General features: G+C 33.2%; 2 protein-coding genes across 3 annotated transcripts; both read left to right on the top strand.

Moving 5' to 3' along the window:
- The first annotated feature begins 1,906 nt into the window (after positions 1 to 1,906).
- On the top strand, positions 1,907 to 5,344 carry LOC133699904 (protein REVEILLE 1-like). 2 transcript variants are annotated; one of them, XM_062123421.1, is made up of 6 exons: positions 1,907 to 2,301; positions 3,022 to 3,156; positions 3,252 to 3,363; positions 3,446 to 3,507; positions 3,669 to 4,052; positions 4,152 to 5,344. In XM_062123421.1, exons 1-6 carry the CDS (start codon positions 2,290 to 2,292, stop codon positions 4,908 to 4,910), a joined length of 1,464 nt encoding a protein of 487 aa, XP_061979405.1. In that variant the 5' UTR covers positions 1,907 to 2,289; the 3' UTR covers positions 4,911 to 5,344. The 2 variants fall into 2 exon arrangements, with proteins under 2 accessions (XP_061979405.1, XP_061979403.1); XM_062123419.1 differs by lacking the exon at positions 1,907 to 2,301 and adding an exon at positions 2,336 to 2,701.
- Positions 5,345 to 9,548: 4,204 nt separating this feature from the next.
- LOC133699766 (proteinaceous RNase P 1, chloroplastic/mitochondrial-like) lies at positions 9,549 to 14,116 on the top strand. The gene is made up of 6 exons (XM_062123208.1): positions 9,549 to 11,189; positions 11,571 to 11,660; positions 11,761 to 11,942; positions 13,002 to 13,122; positions 13,662 to 13,730; positions 13,830 to 14,116. The coding sequence occupies exons 1-6, from the start codon at positions 10,005 to 10,007 to the stop codon at positions 13,926 to 13,928; spliced, it is 1,746 nt and encodes a 581-aa protein (XP_061979192.1). The 5' UTR covers positions 9,549 to 10,004; the 3' UTR covers positions 13,929 to 14,116.
- The last annotated feature ends 3,513 nt before the right edge of the window (positions 14,117 to 17,629 follow it).

Consider the following 17,629-nt stretch of genomic DNA (forward strand, 5'->3'; position numbering starts at 1 on the left):
GATGTTTATCCCTTTTTGTTCTCTCTCTTATTTATTTTAGAAAAATACACGTGTCAGTGTCTACAAGCAAGGGCGGCCAGTGGTGGTGCTTACGTGGCCAAAAGTGCAGAGGAAAGTCACCTGGCCTTTTTCTAATTCACAACTCTGGGCCTACCTTCTCTTTCGCTCGGTCACCCTCGTTATCAATTTATATTTCTTTTAATATATATATTTTTTAATTTTTTAATGACTATATTGTGCATTTATATATATTTATCCAGGTTCTTCAAGAGTTTTTTTTATTACATCTGGATTTTATTACCACTGTCACGATTCTTACATCCATCATAATTATAAATCTATTTATTTATATTAAAGCTTGGTTTTTAAAGCTATAAAACTAGATAAATCAATAACCAAACGAATTCTTTGAGAATATTGAGTTGAATTTTTATTTTTATAATTTTAATTATTTTTTAAAAAATTAATATGTTAGTGACAATTATAGTATACTTCATTTATAAAGCTGAATCGATTTAAAAGATAATTTAGTTTTTAAAATAATTAAAATTATATTTTTTTATTTATTTTGATGGTATTCTTACATCCTCATAATATTATATTCAACCTCAACTTATTTTTCTCGATTTATTTCAAGATTTGAACCTTGAATTGACAGCATTGGAAATAATTTCACTCAATATTTGAGGTGTTAACAATTTTTTTTATATATAAAATAAATATCTATGCATAGATAATTATGAATTCAACATCTCTAGGAATCACTTTCCGCTGGCTGCGAGAGGTACGAATGACAGGTAATGTGCTCGCCAATTTAGACCAGTAGTAGACGGGCTTGTGGTCCCTACCGCGTCCTTTACGTCGGACTTTCCAGTGTTCATGAAAGATCAATAAAGTTATGCTTCTTACGCTTTCCAGTGATGAGGTGGAAATACGAAGAAGTGTGTAATTGGCTGGGCGGTTCAAGTTTCAAAGTGTTTAGCCTGTTTTGTTTTTAATTAAAATTAAAATTTTTTTAATTTTTTTATGTACTGATATAAAAATTAATTTTTTAAAATAAAAAAAATTATTATAATATATTTCTAAATAAAAAATACTTTAAAAATCATTACTATACTCGTAATTACCACCGAAATAATAATAATAATAATAACGAGAATGATCCTACAAGGACTTTTAGTGAAATAAAAAGATGGGAGACAGTTGGAGCTTTTGAAAACTCGTCCATGAATTGCCTACAAATTGTCTTTCGTGAAAACAATTCAATTAATTAGAATAAATTAATAAGAAATTAAACTGCCTTGAACAAGGCTAACTCCCAATATTTGTCTCAATAAAACTGAAAAAAAATAAGAGAAATTAGATATTATTAAAATAGTTTTTAAAAATAAAAAAAAATTAATTAAAAAAATATAAATACAGATATGCAACGAAAATTTAAGAATGAGAGTGATATCATACAAAATTATTAATAAGATGATGTCATATAGAATATTATGGTACATAAAATCTTGGGCATAAAGATGAGATGACACCTATAACACATGCTAGAGGTCCACCCTAGGATATATCTGTATCTTCTCCGGCTATGATTTTTACAATATCTAACTTCTATATTTATTTACTAGAATGGATAATAAATTTTTTATTTATTTACTTATTTATCTATAAAAACATAAAAAAAATTGCCTCCATTTTTCTCTCCACCAAATTAAACATGCTTGCCTAATAAAAAGGGAAGATGCAAAAAATATAAAAAATAAAATGCCACGTGTTCTGCTGCTCTTTTGACGCGAGCCACAAGATTCCATTGAATTCTCGAGCTTTCTATCTTAAAAAAACAAAGAATAAAAAATCACTTCTGACGTGGCATCCTTTCCTTTCCTCTCTTATTTTTCTCTCCCTTTTTTGTTTTTCCATCACAAGCCAAATAGACATACAGACTCACACGCCTCTCTCTCTCTCTACCTGTCTTCCTTCTTTTCTCTTTCTGTTTCTTCACTTCTCCTTCTGTTGCTTGTTTAGTTCTTCTGGGTTTTCCTTTTTTAGTGGTTGAAGCCAAAAGTTTCAATCTCTCTAGGTTTTTGTAGAGGGTTTTTGTATGACTTCATTGCTTTGAAGGGTCAGGTCAGGTTGTTTTTGTTTTGTCAGAGAGCAAGTGAAAGTTGAGAGACAGAGAGATATTTTATTGGAATTATTATGTTGGGTTATGAGTTTGAGGAAGATATCATCAAGAAGGGTTCAATAAGAGTTTCTTTTACTACGATTTTTTGAACGGTTTTTTCGGCTATGGCTATTCAGGTATGAGAATGAACTTTCTTTGATTTTATTTTTTGGATCAGTGCATTTAATTTATAAATTTTGAAACTCAAAAGGGTATGATGAATTTTTTTGTTTGTTATTGTTGTGGTTGTGGTTGTTTGCAAGAAATGAATTACTGTAATTAAGGAAAGATGGATCTAAAAGGGAGACCATATAATGAAGACTTGTGTTAAAAGTCTTATTCTTGACACAAAGAGTTATAATATTCATGTGGTAAGAAGTTGTCTGGTCGGAAAGGTGACTATCTGTGGCAAGTGGCAAAATTTATGATGATATATTCTTGCTGATGTTGAGCTGTCTTTTGTCTGGCTATATAGTTACACGAGCAAGTTTCTTTACGAGTGTAGTTGTTTTTGGGAAATTGATATTCAAGTTTCAGGTAGTTGCTGCTTTTGTGAACATTTATTATTTATAAATTCAATTCTTTGCCTTTTTTTTTCTTGCAAGATAAAGGAGCATGAGCACATTGTAACTGATATTTTATTTGTGTTTTAGTTAGATTTATGAAGTATGATACTCATTTGGTTCTTGATTTGTTGAATTTTATTGTAGCTGCTCAATTAATGAATTTTAATGGATAGTGAATTTTCTGCAAGTTAAAAGAATCGTGTGTACTTAATACAGAGTTGCGTGCTAGCACTGGTAGTGGTGGAAGCTGGGATAGCTTTCTGATGTCTTTGTTTCCCACATTTGATGCAGGATCAGTGTGGAGGGACTCGACTGAATCTGGTTCTCCCAGCAGGCAATGGAATTTCACTGAGTGCTACACTAAATAATGCATCTGGGCAGCAACTAAAGGAGCAATTCTCTTGTGGGAGTGATTTCTCTCCCAAGGTTTTATTCTTAACATGTTGGATGTGAATTGTGATTGATGTAACTCTCCACAATTATTACTTGATACCCATCCTATGGATGTTTTTTTTATTTAGGCGAGGAAACCATACACCATCACGAAGCAAAGAGAAAGATGGACAGAGGAAGAGCATAAGAAGTTCCTTGAAGCTCTAAAGCTTTATGGTCGCGCTTGGAGACGGATTGAAGGTATAATTGATTGTCAAGGTTCTTAATTAAGTTTATTTGTTCTTTGACTTGTGAATCTAAATCATTGTGTTTCCTTTGGCAGAGCATGTTGGCACAAAGACTGCAGTTCAGATTCGAAGCCATGCTCAGAAATTCTTCTCTAAGGTTTACTGCTCTTATTCCAGCATCTGCTCTACCATAATATATAAATACCCTCAATTAAAGGAGGTTGGATTTTTGACGAACCCGAGGAGTGCGAATGATCTTCGATGGGTTCATTTTTCATGCTTGATGTTGCTCTTACAATGTATTTTTATTCGGGGTAGGTTGTGCGTGAGTCTGGTGGCAGCAACACTAGCTCAGTGGAACCAGTTGAAATTCCTCCTCCTAGACCAAAGCGAAAACCTATGCATCCTTACCCCCGCAAATTGGCACATCCTCTAGAAGAAGAGCTCCTTATTCCTGAGAAGTCACTAAGGTCTTCTTCTCCAAGTTTTTCCATTTCAGAACAGGAAAACCAATCTCCAACATCAGTATTGTCTGCAGTTGGTTCAGATGCCCTTGGTTCCACTGATTCAGACACACCAAACCACAGCTTATCTCCAGTTTCATTTGCTGGTGGTGTTCATCATGCTGATTCGTCTCCTGAAGAGGATGGATCTCCATCTCCAGCAACTGCTAATTCAGTTCCTGATGAGCAATTTCCCAAGGTATTGGCTTACTCCTATAACAAATCAGAATTTTACTCTGCTTCCGATGTCTTAAAAGTTCTCAGGTTGTCCTAAATGTTTTTTTCTGTTTGCTTGAAGGTCGAGAAACTTGACTCCTCTCCCAAAGAAAATGTGTCTTCTGGAGAACCTGTTGTTGAGGAAACATCAACTCGAAGTCTGAAGCTCTTTGGATGGACAGTATTAGTCACAGAATGCCATAAACCATCTTCTCCAAACATGGGAACTTCTAAATTGTCTACACCAGACACTGCAGAAGAAAAACTTGTGCGACCATTAACACTGAACAATGTGGCCACAGAATTTCCGTCCAGGAATGGGGAATCCACTTGGAGTCCTTTGCCACATGGATCTCATGGAGCATTATGTTACATGAAATTTCAAAAGGAAAACTCAAGTCCTGCACAAAAGGACTCTGCTACTCTGCCTTGGTGGACTTTTTATGGAGCCATGCCATTTCCTTGCATACCATTTCACAAGAAAGAGCCCGCAATAGAAAATTTAGATTCAAAAGGAGATGAAGTCCAAGATAAAGAGATTCCAAAGGAAGTATCTTGGACTGGTTCCAACTCTGGATCAGTGAGTGAAGGGGAAAACGGAGATAAAAACATGGATGCTGAGACTGAAAGTCAACAATTTTCTTACGAGGAAAAAGAGCTATCCCCAATTTTTGAGCTTAAGCTAACCAAGAAATCAGCCTCATCTGGATCAAAAGTGATCAATGAAAAGTGCCCGAAAGGGTTTGTGCCTTACAAGAAACGAATTGCGGAAAGAGACAGCCAATCCTCAACAATAACTGGTGAAGAGAGGGAAGAGCAAAGAATCCGCCTTTGCCTGTAGTTAGCCTCATCAGTCGGTCATAATTTCCCTTAACTAGAACATAGAGCCTTTTTGAACAAGTTCAGGGTGATGGACTGTGAGAATGCCAGTTGCTGGATGACTCAGAGTGAGAGGGGGAATGGTGCCTAAGCAGTTGCCATCTTCAGAAACTCTCTAGATTCTCATCTAGTTACTTAGTTTTTCCACCTTCAACTGTTTATATCTTTATTTCCACCTTTTGTTGTATGCATCATGTTCTGTCAAGCTTTTTTTCTTTCCCTTTTGATCCTTTGGATTAGCTTTCTAATCTCTTAAATTCTTTTGTTTCTTTGAACTATGAATCCCTTAGTACCCTAGTTTTGTTTTGGCCTCTGTACAATATCATAAAGCCGTACCTATTGTATTTACCTCCAAGCAGCTAAGTCAGTTGGTATTTATGAATCTGTCTTTCCCTATTGTCTCCTCTTGCTGCGCATACAAGGTATACCATCACTGCAATTTTGCCATGATTGGAATCAGAAATTAGTCAGCATTTTCTCCTGTTATCTTATCAGATTAGGGCAGACCAAGATTCTTCCTCAAAAAAGAAGGGAAGAAATCCATCCAAGAAAAGGGTGTTAGCTAAGATCAACTGGTTAAGTGAGTTGCTGTGTTTACCCTAAAGCAACGAAGGCTGATTGGAATCTATGAATCTGTCTTACCATATTGTCTCCTTTTGCCAGGCATGCTGCATGGAGGGTTTCTCAACCTGGCTCAGGCAATGTAAGCTGCAGCATCATAAATTCACAGTCTTGTCCTGATTGTAGTTTTAGCATTAGCCTTGAGGTCTAAGGTATAGGATTTGTGCGTTTAGGAAAGAGTAACAGTCTTGTCTTTTCTGGTATGTTAGAGTTACTAGCTAATTGATGTTTTGAAGCCTTTGTCTTTTGTTTTCCCAAACCCCTTTGGTTTGGTTAAAAGTTTCTGCCACATCGCATGGCTGGTTGCAGGAATCTGGAGGTGTTGAAGTTAAAGTTTTATAACATAACAGAAGTTTTAGGACAAGTGTTCACTTTGTTGCTCAATTTCCTTCCCTTAAAATCTTGGCTTTGAATTGTTATTCTAATTTTGTAAGGAGGACAAGTTAATGTTCAGTCTTTTTATCAATTTAAAAAATTTGCATTAATTCATAAAACAAACTGTAACATTTCAAATCTTGATAGGTAAATGTAATTTTATTTCCACTAAATTATAGAATTTGTTAAAAAATATCATTGAATTCAAGTCCAACAACCATTTTATCTCTTAAATCTTGAAAAGATTTAGATAATGATTACTTATGTTCTGCTACGGGTTGGATTAAATTATCTCTGAACATAGAATTATGATAATCTAATAAAATGAATAATTTTAAATAAATTAAATATTAAATGATAAAATTGAAATAAATTAACTTTGAAAAAGTACCCATAAAAACAAAAATCCACCTACGTTAACATTTGAAACCGGTGATCTTGTCATGAAGCTGAGACTAATCCCATAGAAAAAAAACCATAAAAAAATAATAAACCAAAACTCTATAAAAAGGTCAACAATAAAAATATTAGCTTTCAAAAAGGAAAAAACAAAAAGGAAAAAAAACAAATCAATTGAGATAAACCTTCTAAATCTGATCTAATATTTAAAACTCGCAACTCATGAAATCCTTGAATAAAGTTCAATTAAGAGCTTTGTTTCCAAGCAATTTAATTTTAGAGGATGAAATCATGAAAAAAATACCAAAGAAAAAAACTTGCCAAAGAAAAAAAGATAACAATAAAAAAATGAAGATCAAATTTGGAAAAAAAAAACCCATGGAGAATGAAATTGTAAAAAAAAAACCTAAAAAATAATCTCAAAAAAATAAATAACAATAAAAAAATAGATGCCAAATGTGAAAGAAAAAGAAGAAGAAAGGGGGTGAAATTGAAAAATAATTGTAATTTTATAGTCTATTAAAAATAAAAAAATAATAGTAAAAAAAAATGAGAACCAAATCTAAAAGATCAAGAAATAAAAGGGATTGAAATTGAAAAATAATTGTAATTTTATAGCTAATTAAAAATAAAAAATAACAATAAAAAAATAAGGACCTAATATAAAAGATCAAGAAATAAAAGGGATTGAAATTGAAGAATATTTATAATTTCACTGCTCATTCAAAATAATAAAATAGTAATTAAAAGGATAATAACCAAAGGTGAAGTAGAAATAAATTTGAAGGGTTAGTGTGATTTTTTTATGGGACTAGTGCAAAATTCAAGGTTGAGAGAGAGAAAAGAAAATAATAAATAGTTGTTAATGTCAATCCCGATGCACTTTAGAGGCATGCACCGACCCATTATGTTGAAGGTGTTGAGACTTTTCAAACGTTGTCCCTAAAGGTTCCACACACGCCTTCTAGATGATCTAGTGATCGTTCGTATGCTAACGCGAATATAGCAGTAACTGTTTTTTTAATCATGTTCAATTAATGTTAATTATAACAATGCCCTTGAGTACCCTTGCTATTTACAATAAAACCAATATAAAATGATAAAAAAACCCTTGCATAAGAATTATATTGTTTTTGTTCTTAAAGGCATCAAAGTAATTACATTATTTAAAAAAAATAAAAAAACAAAAATATCCCTGAGTATTAGCATTTTATTATTTTATTCTAGGGTTAAATAAGTAATTTAACTATAAAAATATAAAATGATTAACTTAACTCCATGCAATTTGTAAAAACACAATTGTGTTATGGTGAAATGACAACCTTACCCTTAATACATAGTTCATAGATTTTTTTTTGTTCAAGATTAATTTTATAATTATACTATTACATAGTAACAATATTTATTTTTAATTTAATTTAATTTAATAATCAAGTTTATTTCTCATATAATATCTCATATTTTAACTCAATGTTTTATAGCAAAATAAAATAAAACAAATAAACCTATATTAATAATGGATGACCTATGTCACACTCAAATATCGCGATAAATTTTAAAAATTTTCATTGAAAATGAACAAATATTTGACATCTTATTTTTTAGGAGAGAAAGTCTGGTTTAAGAAGTCATCATCTAGTATTATGGTCACTAGAAAGTAGAAACCTTAACTGGTCAATAGAGATTCTATAGTACGTCACTGGTTACATAAAATGAAAGCTATTATCACTCTTTAAATTTCTTGTCAAAGGTAGACTGTATTACTGGTTTTGTCTTAAATTGCTAAATATTTATTTTTTTTCCACTCTAATGGTCTTCCTATAATATTTTTGACTCTGATGTCAGTGAATATTTACTTATGAATATTTTCAACTCTAGTGTTGATAAATATTACGTAACCTAAAAAATACAATATTTCTAACTTTAGTTTCAGTGAATAAATCTACAAAATTTGGATTAAAAGAGAAAAAAACTAATCTTTTTACCTTTTATTATTTTAAATTGGATTGAATCCAGCTTAGCTATAGAAGTTGGCTGGACCCAACTAGCCCAACCTGATCAATGACCCGCCCGGTCAAAGTCACGGATGCATTAACCGATCACGCATGCTGTGCACAGTGCGAAGGGAATTAAAATAACCTTCGCACAGTACCCATGCAATCATAAATTGATGGGGCGGGGAGCTTACTCGGTCTGGACGAAGGCATGAAGCCGATGATGAAGGTGTGGTGGCCGGCTGTTCTCTCCTCCTCTGTTTTTTCTTGCTTTCCTCCGGTATTCCCTCCCCTCAGTTCGTCCTGTGCATGTCCCTGGTTTCTCTTTGTTTCATTCGTTTCCTGTGTGGTTGGTCCTTGTTCGTTCCCTGGTCTTCTGCTTCGTGCCCCTGTGTTCGTGCCCGTCTGTTGGTCCTGGGTTCTTCCTTTCCGTGAGCATGTGCAGGAAAGAGCTTGACAGGCTCGTCAGTAGACTTTTCCAAAAGACCATCCAGATAACATCCTTTGAAACTGAACTTCTTGAACGTTCTCTTCTTTGGCTATCCTGCTGCAGCAACACCGGTCTCAACGTCCCCATGACATGGAATAATATATACTGCTTGTGCAACATCTTCTCTTGAGAGGAATAAACCTTGAGGAGTGGGCAGGTTCTGTGAAGGATCTGGAGGCCGGGGAAGAAGAGAAGAAAAAAATAGGGAAGGGCTGATGGGGTGCGGCGGCTAGTATAGGTTTCGCCGCCCCCCTCCTTTTGTTTTAGTTAATGTTTTTTTTTTCTTTTTCTTTTTTGCAATGTCTCCCTATATATTCTTTTTGTAATTTTTTTCCTTCCCTTGGTTTTTTTTTGTTCTTTTTAATTGCCTCCCCTGTATTTATATATTAAGACATGTATTTAGTGTGAAGGAGTTCCATCGTGTAAAATAAAATTCTAAATAAATTCATTTTTTCTTTAAAATTTAAATTTGATTAAAAATTAAATTTAAAAGTGGATAATTAATCTTATTTTAATAATAAAGATAAAATGATAAAAATATATTATATTCTCTAGTTTTTATGTAAGCTGATAAATCATTATTTTTATTAAAATAAATTTTTAAATTTTAAATTTTACATTTTAAATCCTATAAAATTAAATTAAAAACTGACGGTTAAAATTGAGTTACAGCAGCATGTATAAAATCCAAAGGCAAAGGGATTATTCTTGCCTATGAAATCTCAAAAAAAAAAAAAGGGGTTAAAATGGAAAGGAACAGATACATTACCCCAGTCACCATAGTGCTCAGAGATTATCTGGCTCGAAACACTCAACCCACATTACTTGTCCTTTAGGATCCGGTTTTATCAAACAGCTGACGCAGCACCTTCTTCTTCTCCACAAATCCTAAATCCTAGGGTTTTTGGCTATGACAATCCAAATTCATGGATTTCAAAGAATCCCAGAACCTCAAGGTTTTCTCTTTCTCTCAAGTAACTGATTTTCTGATTCTGTATTGCATCAAAATTGAAACTTTAATGTTTTTCTCTGCTAAAAAATGAAGAAACTTTGCCTGCCAAAAATAATTATTTTTGGTTAATTTCTTGTAGTTTATGGTCGCTAATTTAGTTTTAATGATTGTTGCTTGGTAGAAACACAATAATTTGAAAGAGGAAATTATCAATATCTGTCTGTAATGCTGCTGTGTAGAAGCAGTACTTTTTTTGCACCTTCTTTTAATGCAAAAACCTCGCAAAATCTTTGCTCTTACTTCACTAAGAAAACCCATTTGCTTTCATTCTTTAAGAATAGCCCCAACTGCTGTAATCATAGTTATTTATTTGCAAAACACATAAAAGATTCAAACTTTATTGGAGCCCATAATTTGTTCATGAAGAAAAAGGCCACATTTTGCAACTCGGCAATCTCTGCGACATCGCAGAGTGATGAGAAAGCTGTGGGTGGGAATGTAGTTTCTAAAAGGTTGAAAAAGAAAGCGCGGCGAGATGCGCCAGAGGGAGTGCTTAGGTTTAAGCTAGATATGTGTTCGAAAGTTGGCGATGTTGTTGAAGGGCTTAGGTTGTATGATGAGGCAAGGAGGAATGGGGTTGAGCTTAATCAACACCATTATAATGTGATGCTTTATTTGTGCTCTCAAAATAGAGGTGAAAATGGAAGTGATTTGAAGTTGGCTTGTAAAAGGGGTTTCGAGATATTTCAGCAGATGATTATTGATAAAGTTCCTCCTAACGAGGCTACATTTACAAATGCGGCAAGGTTGGCTTCTGTAATGGAAGATCCAGAAATGGCTTTTGATTTGGTAAAGCAAATGAAGGGTTTTGGTATTATGCCGAAGCTGAGGTCTTATGGTCCACCTTTGTTTGGATTTTGTAAGAAAGGGATGGTTGATAAAGCTTATGAAGTTGATGCACATATGATTGAATCTGGGGTTGTGGCTGAAGAGCCTGAGCTTTCCTCTCTTTTGAAACTTAGTGCTGATGTAAACAATGCTGACAAGATGTATGAATTGCTGCATCGGTTGCGAACCTCTGTGAGGCAGGTTATGGAGTCAACTGTAGGGGTTATTGAAGATTGGTTTAAGTCTGAGCAAGCTGCAAAAATTGGGAGGGGGGATTGGGATGTGATCAAGGTGAAGGAAGGAGTTGCAAGGGGAGGGGGAGGTTGGCATGGACAAGGGTGGTTAGGGCATGGACAGTGGAGAGTGGTCAGGACTCAAATGGATAAGAAGGGTGTTTGTGGTTCTTGTGGTGAGAGACTTGCTTGTATTGATATCGATCCAAGAGAGACAGAAAACTTTGCTATCTCATTATCTAAGTTGGCTTTTGGAAGAGAGGTTAAGGCTGATTTTATTCGGTTCCAGGTATGACACCACTCCTTGTCTCTAACAAAAGGTTCAGTGAATGATTGATTAATTTAACACTTTTGGTTTCCACATCGCCACTACTTGTGCATAAAAAAGAGTTTCTATATGAGAACTTTAATCAAAATTTGCTTCATATTACAAGAATTGGCTCTATGGGTCTATGGGATCACTCTTATATCACTAGTTTGTTTATGAATAGATTCTTCTTCCCATATCAAAACGTCAACATACCACGTAAGTTGCGGTTATTGGATTTTTTTAAGAATAGTAGAATAGAAAATGATGGATGCTCACTTTGTATGTTTATTCTTAAGGGTAATAATACTTTAAAATAATTGCCAACAAGCTATAACTGATGTACGCAGTGAATTGATTCAGGAGTGGCTGCAGCAGCATGGTCCATTCGATGCAGTTGTAGATGGAGCTAATGTGAGTCTTATCAATCAACAGACTTTCAACTTTTCCCAGGTAAGTGGCATGTTGAGCAAGTTTTATGAGATTACATCTCTTATTTTTCTTCAGAGAAGGGTATGCTGTTGGGATGCTGAATGCTTCTTTTGTTTTGTAGCTTAATAATGTTGTAAATCGATTACATGATATGAGTCCATCCAAGAAATTTCCACTAGTTATTTTGCACCAAAGTCGTGTAAATGGGGGTCCAGCTCAGAGTCTTTATAACAAGAAATTGCTAGAGAGGTGGAAAAATTCTGGTGCACTTTATGCTACTCCGGCTGGTTCCAATGATGATTGGTGAGAGTGCATTTTATGAACCATATGATTTGTATTCATATGTACTTGCCTTGTTTTGCATGTTCTTTGCTATGAAGTCTGCATTGAAGACATACTAAGAACCAAAATCATAAAATAAGCGCACTCCAGTCTCTGTAAATATCAGCGAAGTAATTGCTACGAAAAGCTTCCACAAAATTACACCAAGTAAAGCAAAACAAAATTCTATTTTCTCTCATAATACATGTCTCATGCTGTGTAATTATTTAAAAGTCTTGTGTAACTCTCCATCTGGAAACACCAAAAGACTGCATATATGGCACAGTACCAGAAGTTCTTGCAATTATTTCCTCTTTCAAAACTCTCAACATATCAACAACCTGTTAGCATGAGCATTGGACGTCCAATCTCTCTCTCTCTCTGAAAACTTTATTAGCCCCAAAAAGAATGCACAATCACCTCTTAGTGAATAAATTTGGTTGCTGGAAAAAGAGAAGTAAAGCTCAACCAGAAGAATGCATCAATCTTTCTGAATAATAGCCAATGAAATACCACTCAATGCCCCTGAAGTTACAGGACAAAGACGCAAGAAACGTATCCAATCCCAAGAATATTGCCTTGGATGCGTGGAAATCCAAGAAAATTCTTCTTTCTACACTGTGTACTAGATGAATGATTTTTTATCCTCTATTATTGGAAATCTAAACTTGAATCTAGGATTTTCTGCAAGGTAATTATTTTTATTGATTGGAGTATCAAAGGATCAAATTTTGCATTAATTCATTCTGTCTAGAGGTGGGGTTTGGGTCCGTCCTAACAAGCGGAACTGCTATTTCTACTGCATGCCATAGGTTTTGGGAGATGGAAAGATAACAACTTGTTGAGTATGCAATGTTTTCTATTATTTGATATTTGAGGATTCAGGGTAGAATCTTTAAAAACCATCATCTTTCTTACCAAATTTCATGGGATAGAACTTTATAAAGTGTCACAACCAAGAGCTACGGTGCATCCTAACAATTTGTTTGGCATTATCTCCTTTGTAGTTCCTTTGCTGAATATGTCCATGTTTATTTACAGGTACTGGTTATATGCTGCTGTTAGTTGCAAGTGTTTACTGGTGACAAATGATGAAATGAGGGACCACTTGTTCCAGTTGCTAGGGACTTCCTTTTTTCCAAGATGGAAGGAAAAGCATCAGGTACTTCAACTCTCTTAGATGCATGTGACATACTTGTACCTTTTATGCTGTGCCGGTTCATAGATTTGCAAAACTAGCTTTGATCTGACTGACAAGTTGGGGAAACCTCTTCATTTCAGTTTATATGTTTGTTGCCTAAACTAGGTACCTTCTGGTGATAAACCCACGATGTTGTGCATGTTTGGCTTCCAAGTTTTCCTCTGGATCCATTTATTTTATACAGTCTTGTGTTGCTTGATCTGTTGGTTCATTGCATTCGGCTTCTTGTGGGGATACAAGTATTCCTCTTATTTTACAGCATTTCCCCCTCACATTTCTTAAGACAGCTACTGAAATTAATATAAACTAATACATGTATTCCATAAAAGACACTACAGATTGTGCCGAAGTTTACTTGGAGTTCAGAGTGTCCAGTTTGAGCCCTCCCAGGACTGTGACTAATTGAAGTTCATCAATAAAAACATGTTCTACTATAATTGGTTGTAGAATTGATAATGCCATGCATTATAGAAACTCATCTTTCTTTGAAAATTTTGCAGGTTCGGCTCTCGGTATCGCGATCTGGAATTGCTCTGCACATGCCCCCGCCGTATTCAAATGTTATTCAGGTGAGATGTTCATCCTGCAGTGTGCAATTTCAGTAATCTTTTGTATCAAAACACGGAATTTCTAAGAGATTTTGGTATATGATGGTATTGTTAATGCAGGAATCAGAAAATGGTGGTTGGCATGTCCCAACAACCACAGGCGATGATCTTGAGACTCCAAGACAGTGGTTGTGTGCCACCCGACCTGTCAAAAAATGATTCATGGTTATGCTCATCAGCAGGGACGGGTTCCATTCCTGGCAAGTATTTTTGCATGAACGAGCATGTATTCGCATCAGAGAGAGGGATTGAGAGATTTGTATCATACATTTTCACTCTTTTGTAATTTTTCGATCATTATATATACCATGTGGAATCAATAAGATTGCTTCTTGCCGTTTTATTTATGAATGTTATGTTCCCTCCGTTTAATAATGAGGAAATAAGAGACAATGGTAGGACGATGAGCACCCGGTAGTCAAATTGGTTCATGAAGATTTTCACTCTGCTTTGTCGAATATCCAGATGTCGACTCTTCCATGGGAGAGTGTGAAAGCAATGCAAGTAGATGTCGTGCTTTATTTTATAATAAATGAAATTAAATGAATTTAAAGTAACTTGCAAACCCTTCCTGGAGTCTGCAGTTTGTTCACGAATTATTAATAATGATAATATTTTAAACTACTAATCTATACTTTCCAGGCTATGTTGCAATTAACACACACACACACACACACACTACTAATTCTAGAATCAAACAGACAAAATAATGAAAGTAAGATTGCAACTAAAAGAGAGCTAGCATTTACTAATGAAAATTTATGTTTACAGCCTTAGACTCTCCCTCCAAATGTGATTTTTACGCAGAAATTTAGTACCAGAGGATCATTTAGAGCTTACAGATACTAATTGGATTATAAAGTAGAACCAAATAACCAAACTAACAGCCTCTAAATCTATCTATCAGCCTCTGATGTTACTGTTAAATTATTGTCTAGCAAGCTTGATTTGAGAGAAATAGCTCCGAAAGATGTAGTTCGCAAATTTGAGTGTTGATTGCTATTTTTCTTTTTTTCTTTTTTGTTATAGTTTGTACTCAATTTGTTGCTGCACTCTGTTGCGGGTCGGAAAAAAAAATTAACGTAAAAAAAGAATGTCAAGAAAAAAAAAATTGAGATCCAAATCATTGGTTTAATTAGTAAATTAAATAATATGATTTTAAAAAAAATACAACAACAATATATAAACTAACAAAAAAAATATGACAACAAAAAAAACCTAGAAAAACTGAGTTAACTTGCAAATTTCACAACCATAAATATAAGATTGAGATAATCTCATAGAAAAAAACACAGGAAAAAAGTTCAAAGACTAATTCATAATAAATCAAATGAGAACATGATAACTCCATAAAAATAAAAATTAAAAGAAAAAAGTTTAAGCTCAATCTCTAATAAATAAAATGTTGAATGATGAAAATTAAGAAAAAAAATAAAATTAATAAAAGGTTAAAAAAACTCGATCAGAGTCTACTCGGGTCAAGAAGCAAAATCTCTGACCTAGTCGTGATACTAGGGTGACTACGTTCAAAAGCAAATTAAATAAAATCATTAAGCTCAATCACTAAACAATGTTAAAAGACAAAAAAAAAGAAATTTAATTTAAAAAAGCAATGGAAAAAAATATGAGTCAACCTCGATTAACTCGCAAACCTTACAACCATGAGTATAGGATCAAGATAACACAATAGAAATTAAAGGAAAAATAAAGGTAGGAAGATCGATTTCCAATAAAATAAATGTTGAAGGATAAAATTTAAATAAATTAATTTTTTAAAAAAGAACTAAAAAAAATAAAAAGTCAACTCATGTTAACCTTTGAAACTAGTGATTTTGGTCATGAATCCGAGACTAATCCCATAGAAGGTAGACCATAAAAAAAAAGGGCAAAACTCTAAAAAAGAGAAGAAAAAATAATTAGTTTTTTTTTTTATAAAAAAACCAAGTAAACCCGGGAAAACTTCCTAAACATAGTCTAATATCTAAAACTTGCAACTTGTGAAATCCTGGATCTAAGTTCAATCAAGAAGCTTAAACCCTAACCAATTTAATTTTGAAGGATGAAATCGTGAAAAAAATATCAATTTAAAAAATTTATCAAAGTAAAAAAGATATCAATAACAAGAATGAAAATCAAATTTGATAGAAAAAAAACATATAAAGGATGAAATTGTAAAAAATAGAACAATAAAAAAATGATCCAAAAAAAAAAAATAGCAATAAAATAAATGAAGACCAAATTTGAAAGATTAAAAAAGATGAAAGAATAGTGAAATAGAAAAACAAATGCAATTTTATAGGTTATTTAAAAAAAGGTAATCAGAAGGAAATTGACCAACTATGAAGGAAAAAGAAATTGAAGAGACTGGTTTGGAATCTTAAAAGAGCCAACACTAAATTCAAGAAGGAAAGAGAGAAGAAAAAAAAGAAAAGAAAAACAAATGATAACCGATGTCAAATTAGAGGCTCGTCTTATCCATGCACCACCCCATTGCATAGGGGATGCCGAGATATTCCAAATGCTACCCCAAAAGATAACGATTGGTGGTCGGACGACCATGTACGCATTGTCCAAACAACATAGGAGTCGACCACATGCACCCCTAATTTTTTTAATAATATTTAATATATGTCAATCACAATAATATCTCTGAGTAACCTTTAAATTTATAATAAAACCAATGTAAAATGAAAAAAAAAATCGTAGTGAGAGAATTCTATTGATTTTGTCTTTAAGAGCATTAAAGTAATTACACTATTTTTAAAAATTAAAAAGACGAGAACACCCCTAAGTAATAGACATTATATATTTTTTTATTTTAGGTTTAAATTGTTAATTTTATTGTAAAATAAAATATAAAATAACCAATCTAATCCTATACAATTTATAAAAAATAATTACATCATGATAAAAATACCACCTTGCCTCCAATACCTAGTTTAAAAGTTTTTTAAGCCACAGACTATTTTGTTAAATCACTATTCTAATAAATAGTGGGCCAAAGAAAATTTCATCAAATCACTATTCTAATAAATAGTGATATCTTCCTAGAGCTACAATAGTTTCCCTTCTAGCTTTAGATTTTTTGTAATTTATGATTTATAGTCCTTTACGATACATGTCCCTCGCAATGCATCAAGTTGTGTTGTAACTGCCCACAATTATGCTTGATGGTGTTAAAAGTAATTTCAAGTTATAGTATTTATATTTTGATATTTAATAATTTTATGCTCACCACATTAAAAGAAACTCAAAGGACTTGTGCTTTTATTATTGCACAATTATTCTTCATTGTCTAACATCACTAAAGATTGGAGTAGTGATTTTTTTTTCAAACTTTTAATTTGATCATTGAAATTTATTTTGTATAATTGAGCCATTTTAAGCTCAAATTAGCACTCAAATGGATTATTTTTTGGGAGGAAGGGTTGAGTTGAAAGGTAAAGAACTAGATTTGAAAAAACAGGGAACATAAATGGCTACTTTGAAATTTATTTGAAAAATTCATTTTAGTACCCTATAATTTTTTAACTATTAAATGACATGTCCATTTAATTTTATAAGAAATTTTTTTTTGATATCAAACTTTATTTTTCTTATTTCTCAGTTCTTTTTATATGGGAGGAGAGAGGGGTTTACTGGATTCCGTGTAAAGAGAAAAAGTTGTTGCAATGATTTCAATCATCAAATGATTGATTTTTTTATCAAATAGTTCCATATAACGAGAGGAATTCAAATTAAGTGTTTTTTTTTTATTTTTATCTTGAACATGCTTTAAAATCCATATCTTAGCTTGTGAAAATTTTTAGTTTCGAGTTTATTTTAGGGTTTGAGGTGGCTTGTTTGTATTTTTGGATGTC

This window comes from Populus nigra, chromosome 7, assembly GCF_951802175.1.
Source record: "Populus nigra chromosome 7, ddPopNigr1.1, whole genome shotgun sequence".
NCBI classification, from domain to species: domain Eukaryota; kingdom Viridiplantae; phylum Streptophyta; class Magnoliopsida; order Malpighiales; family Salicaceae; genus Populus; species Populus nigra.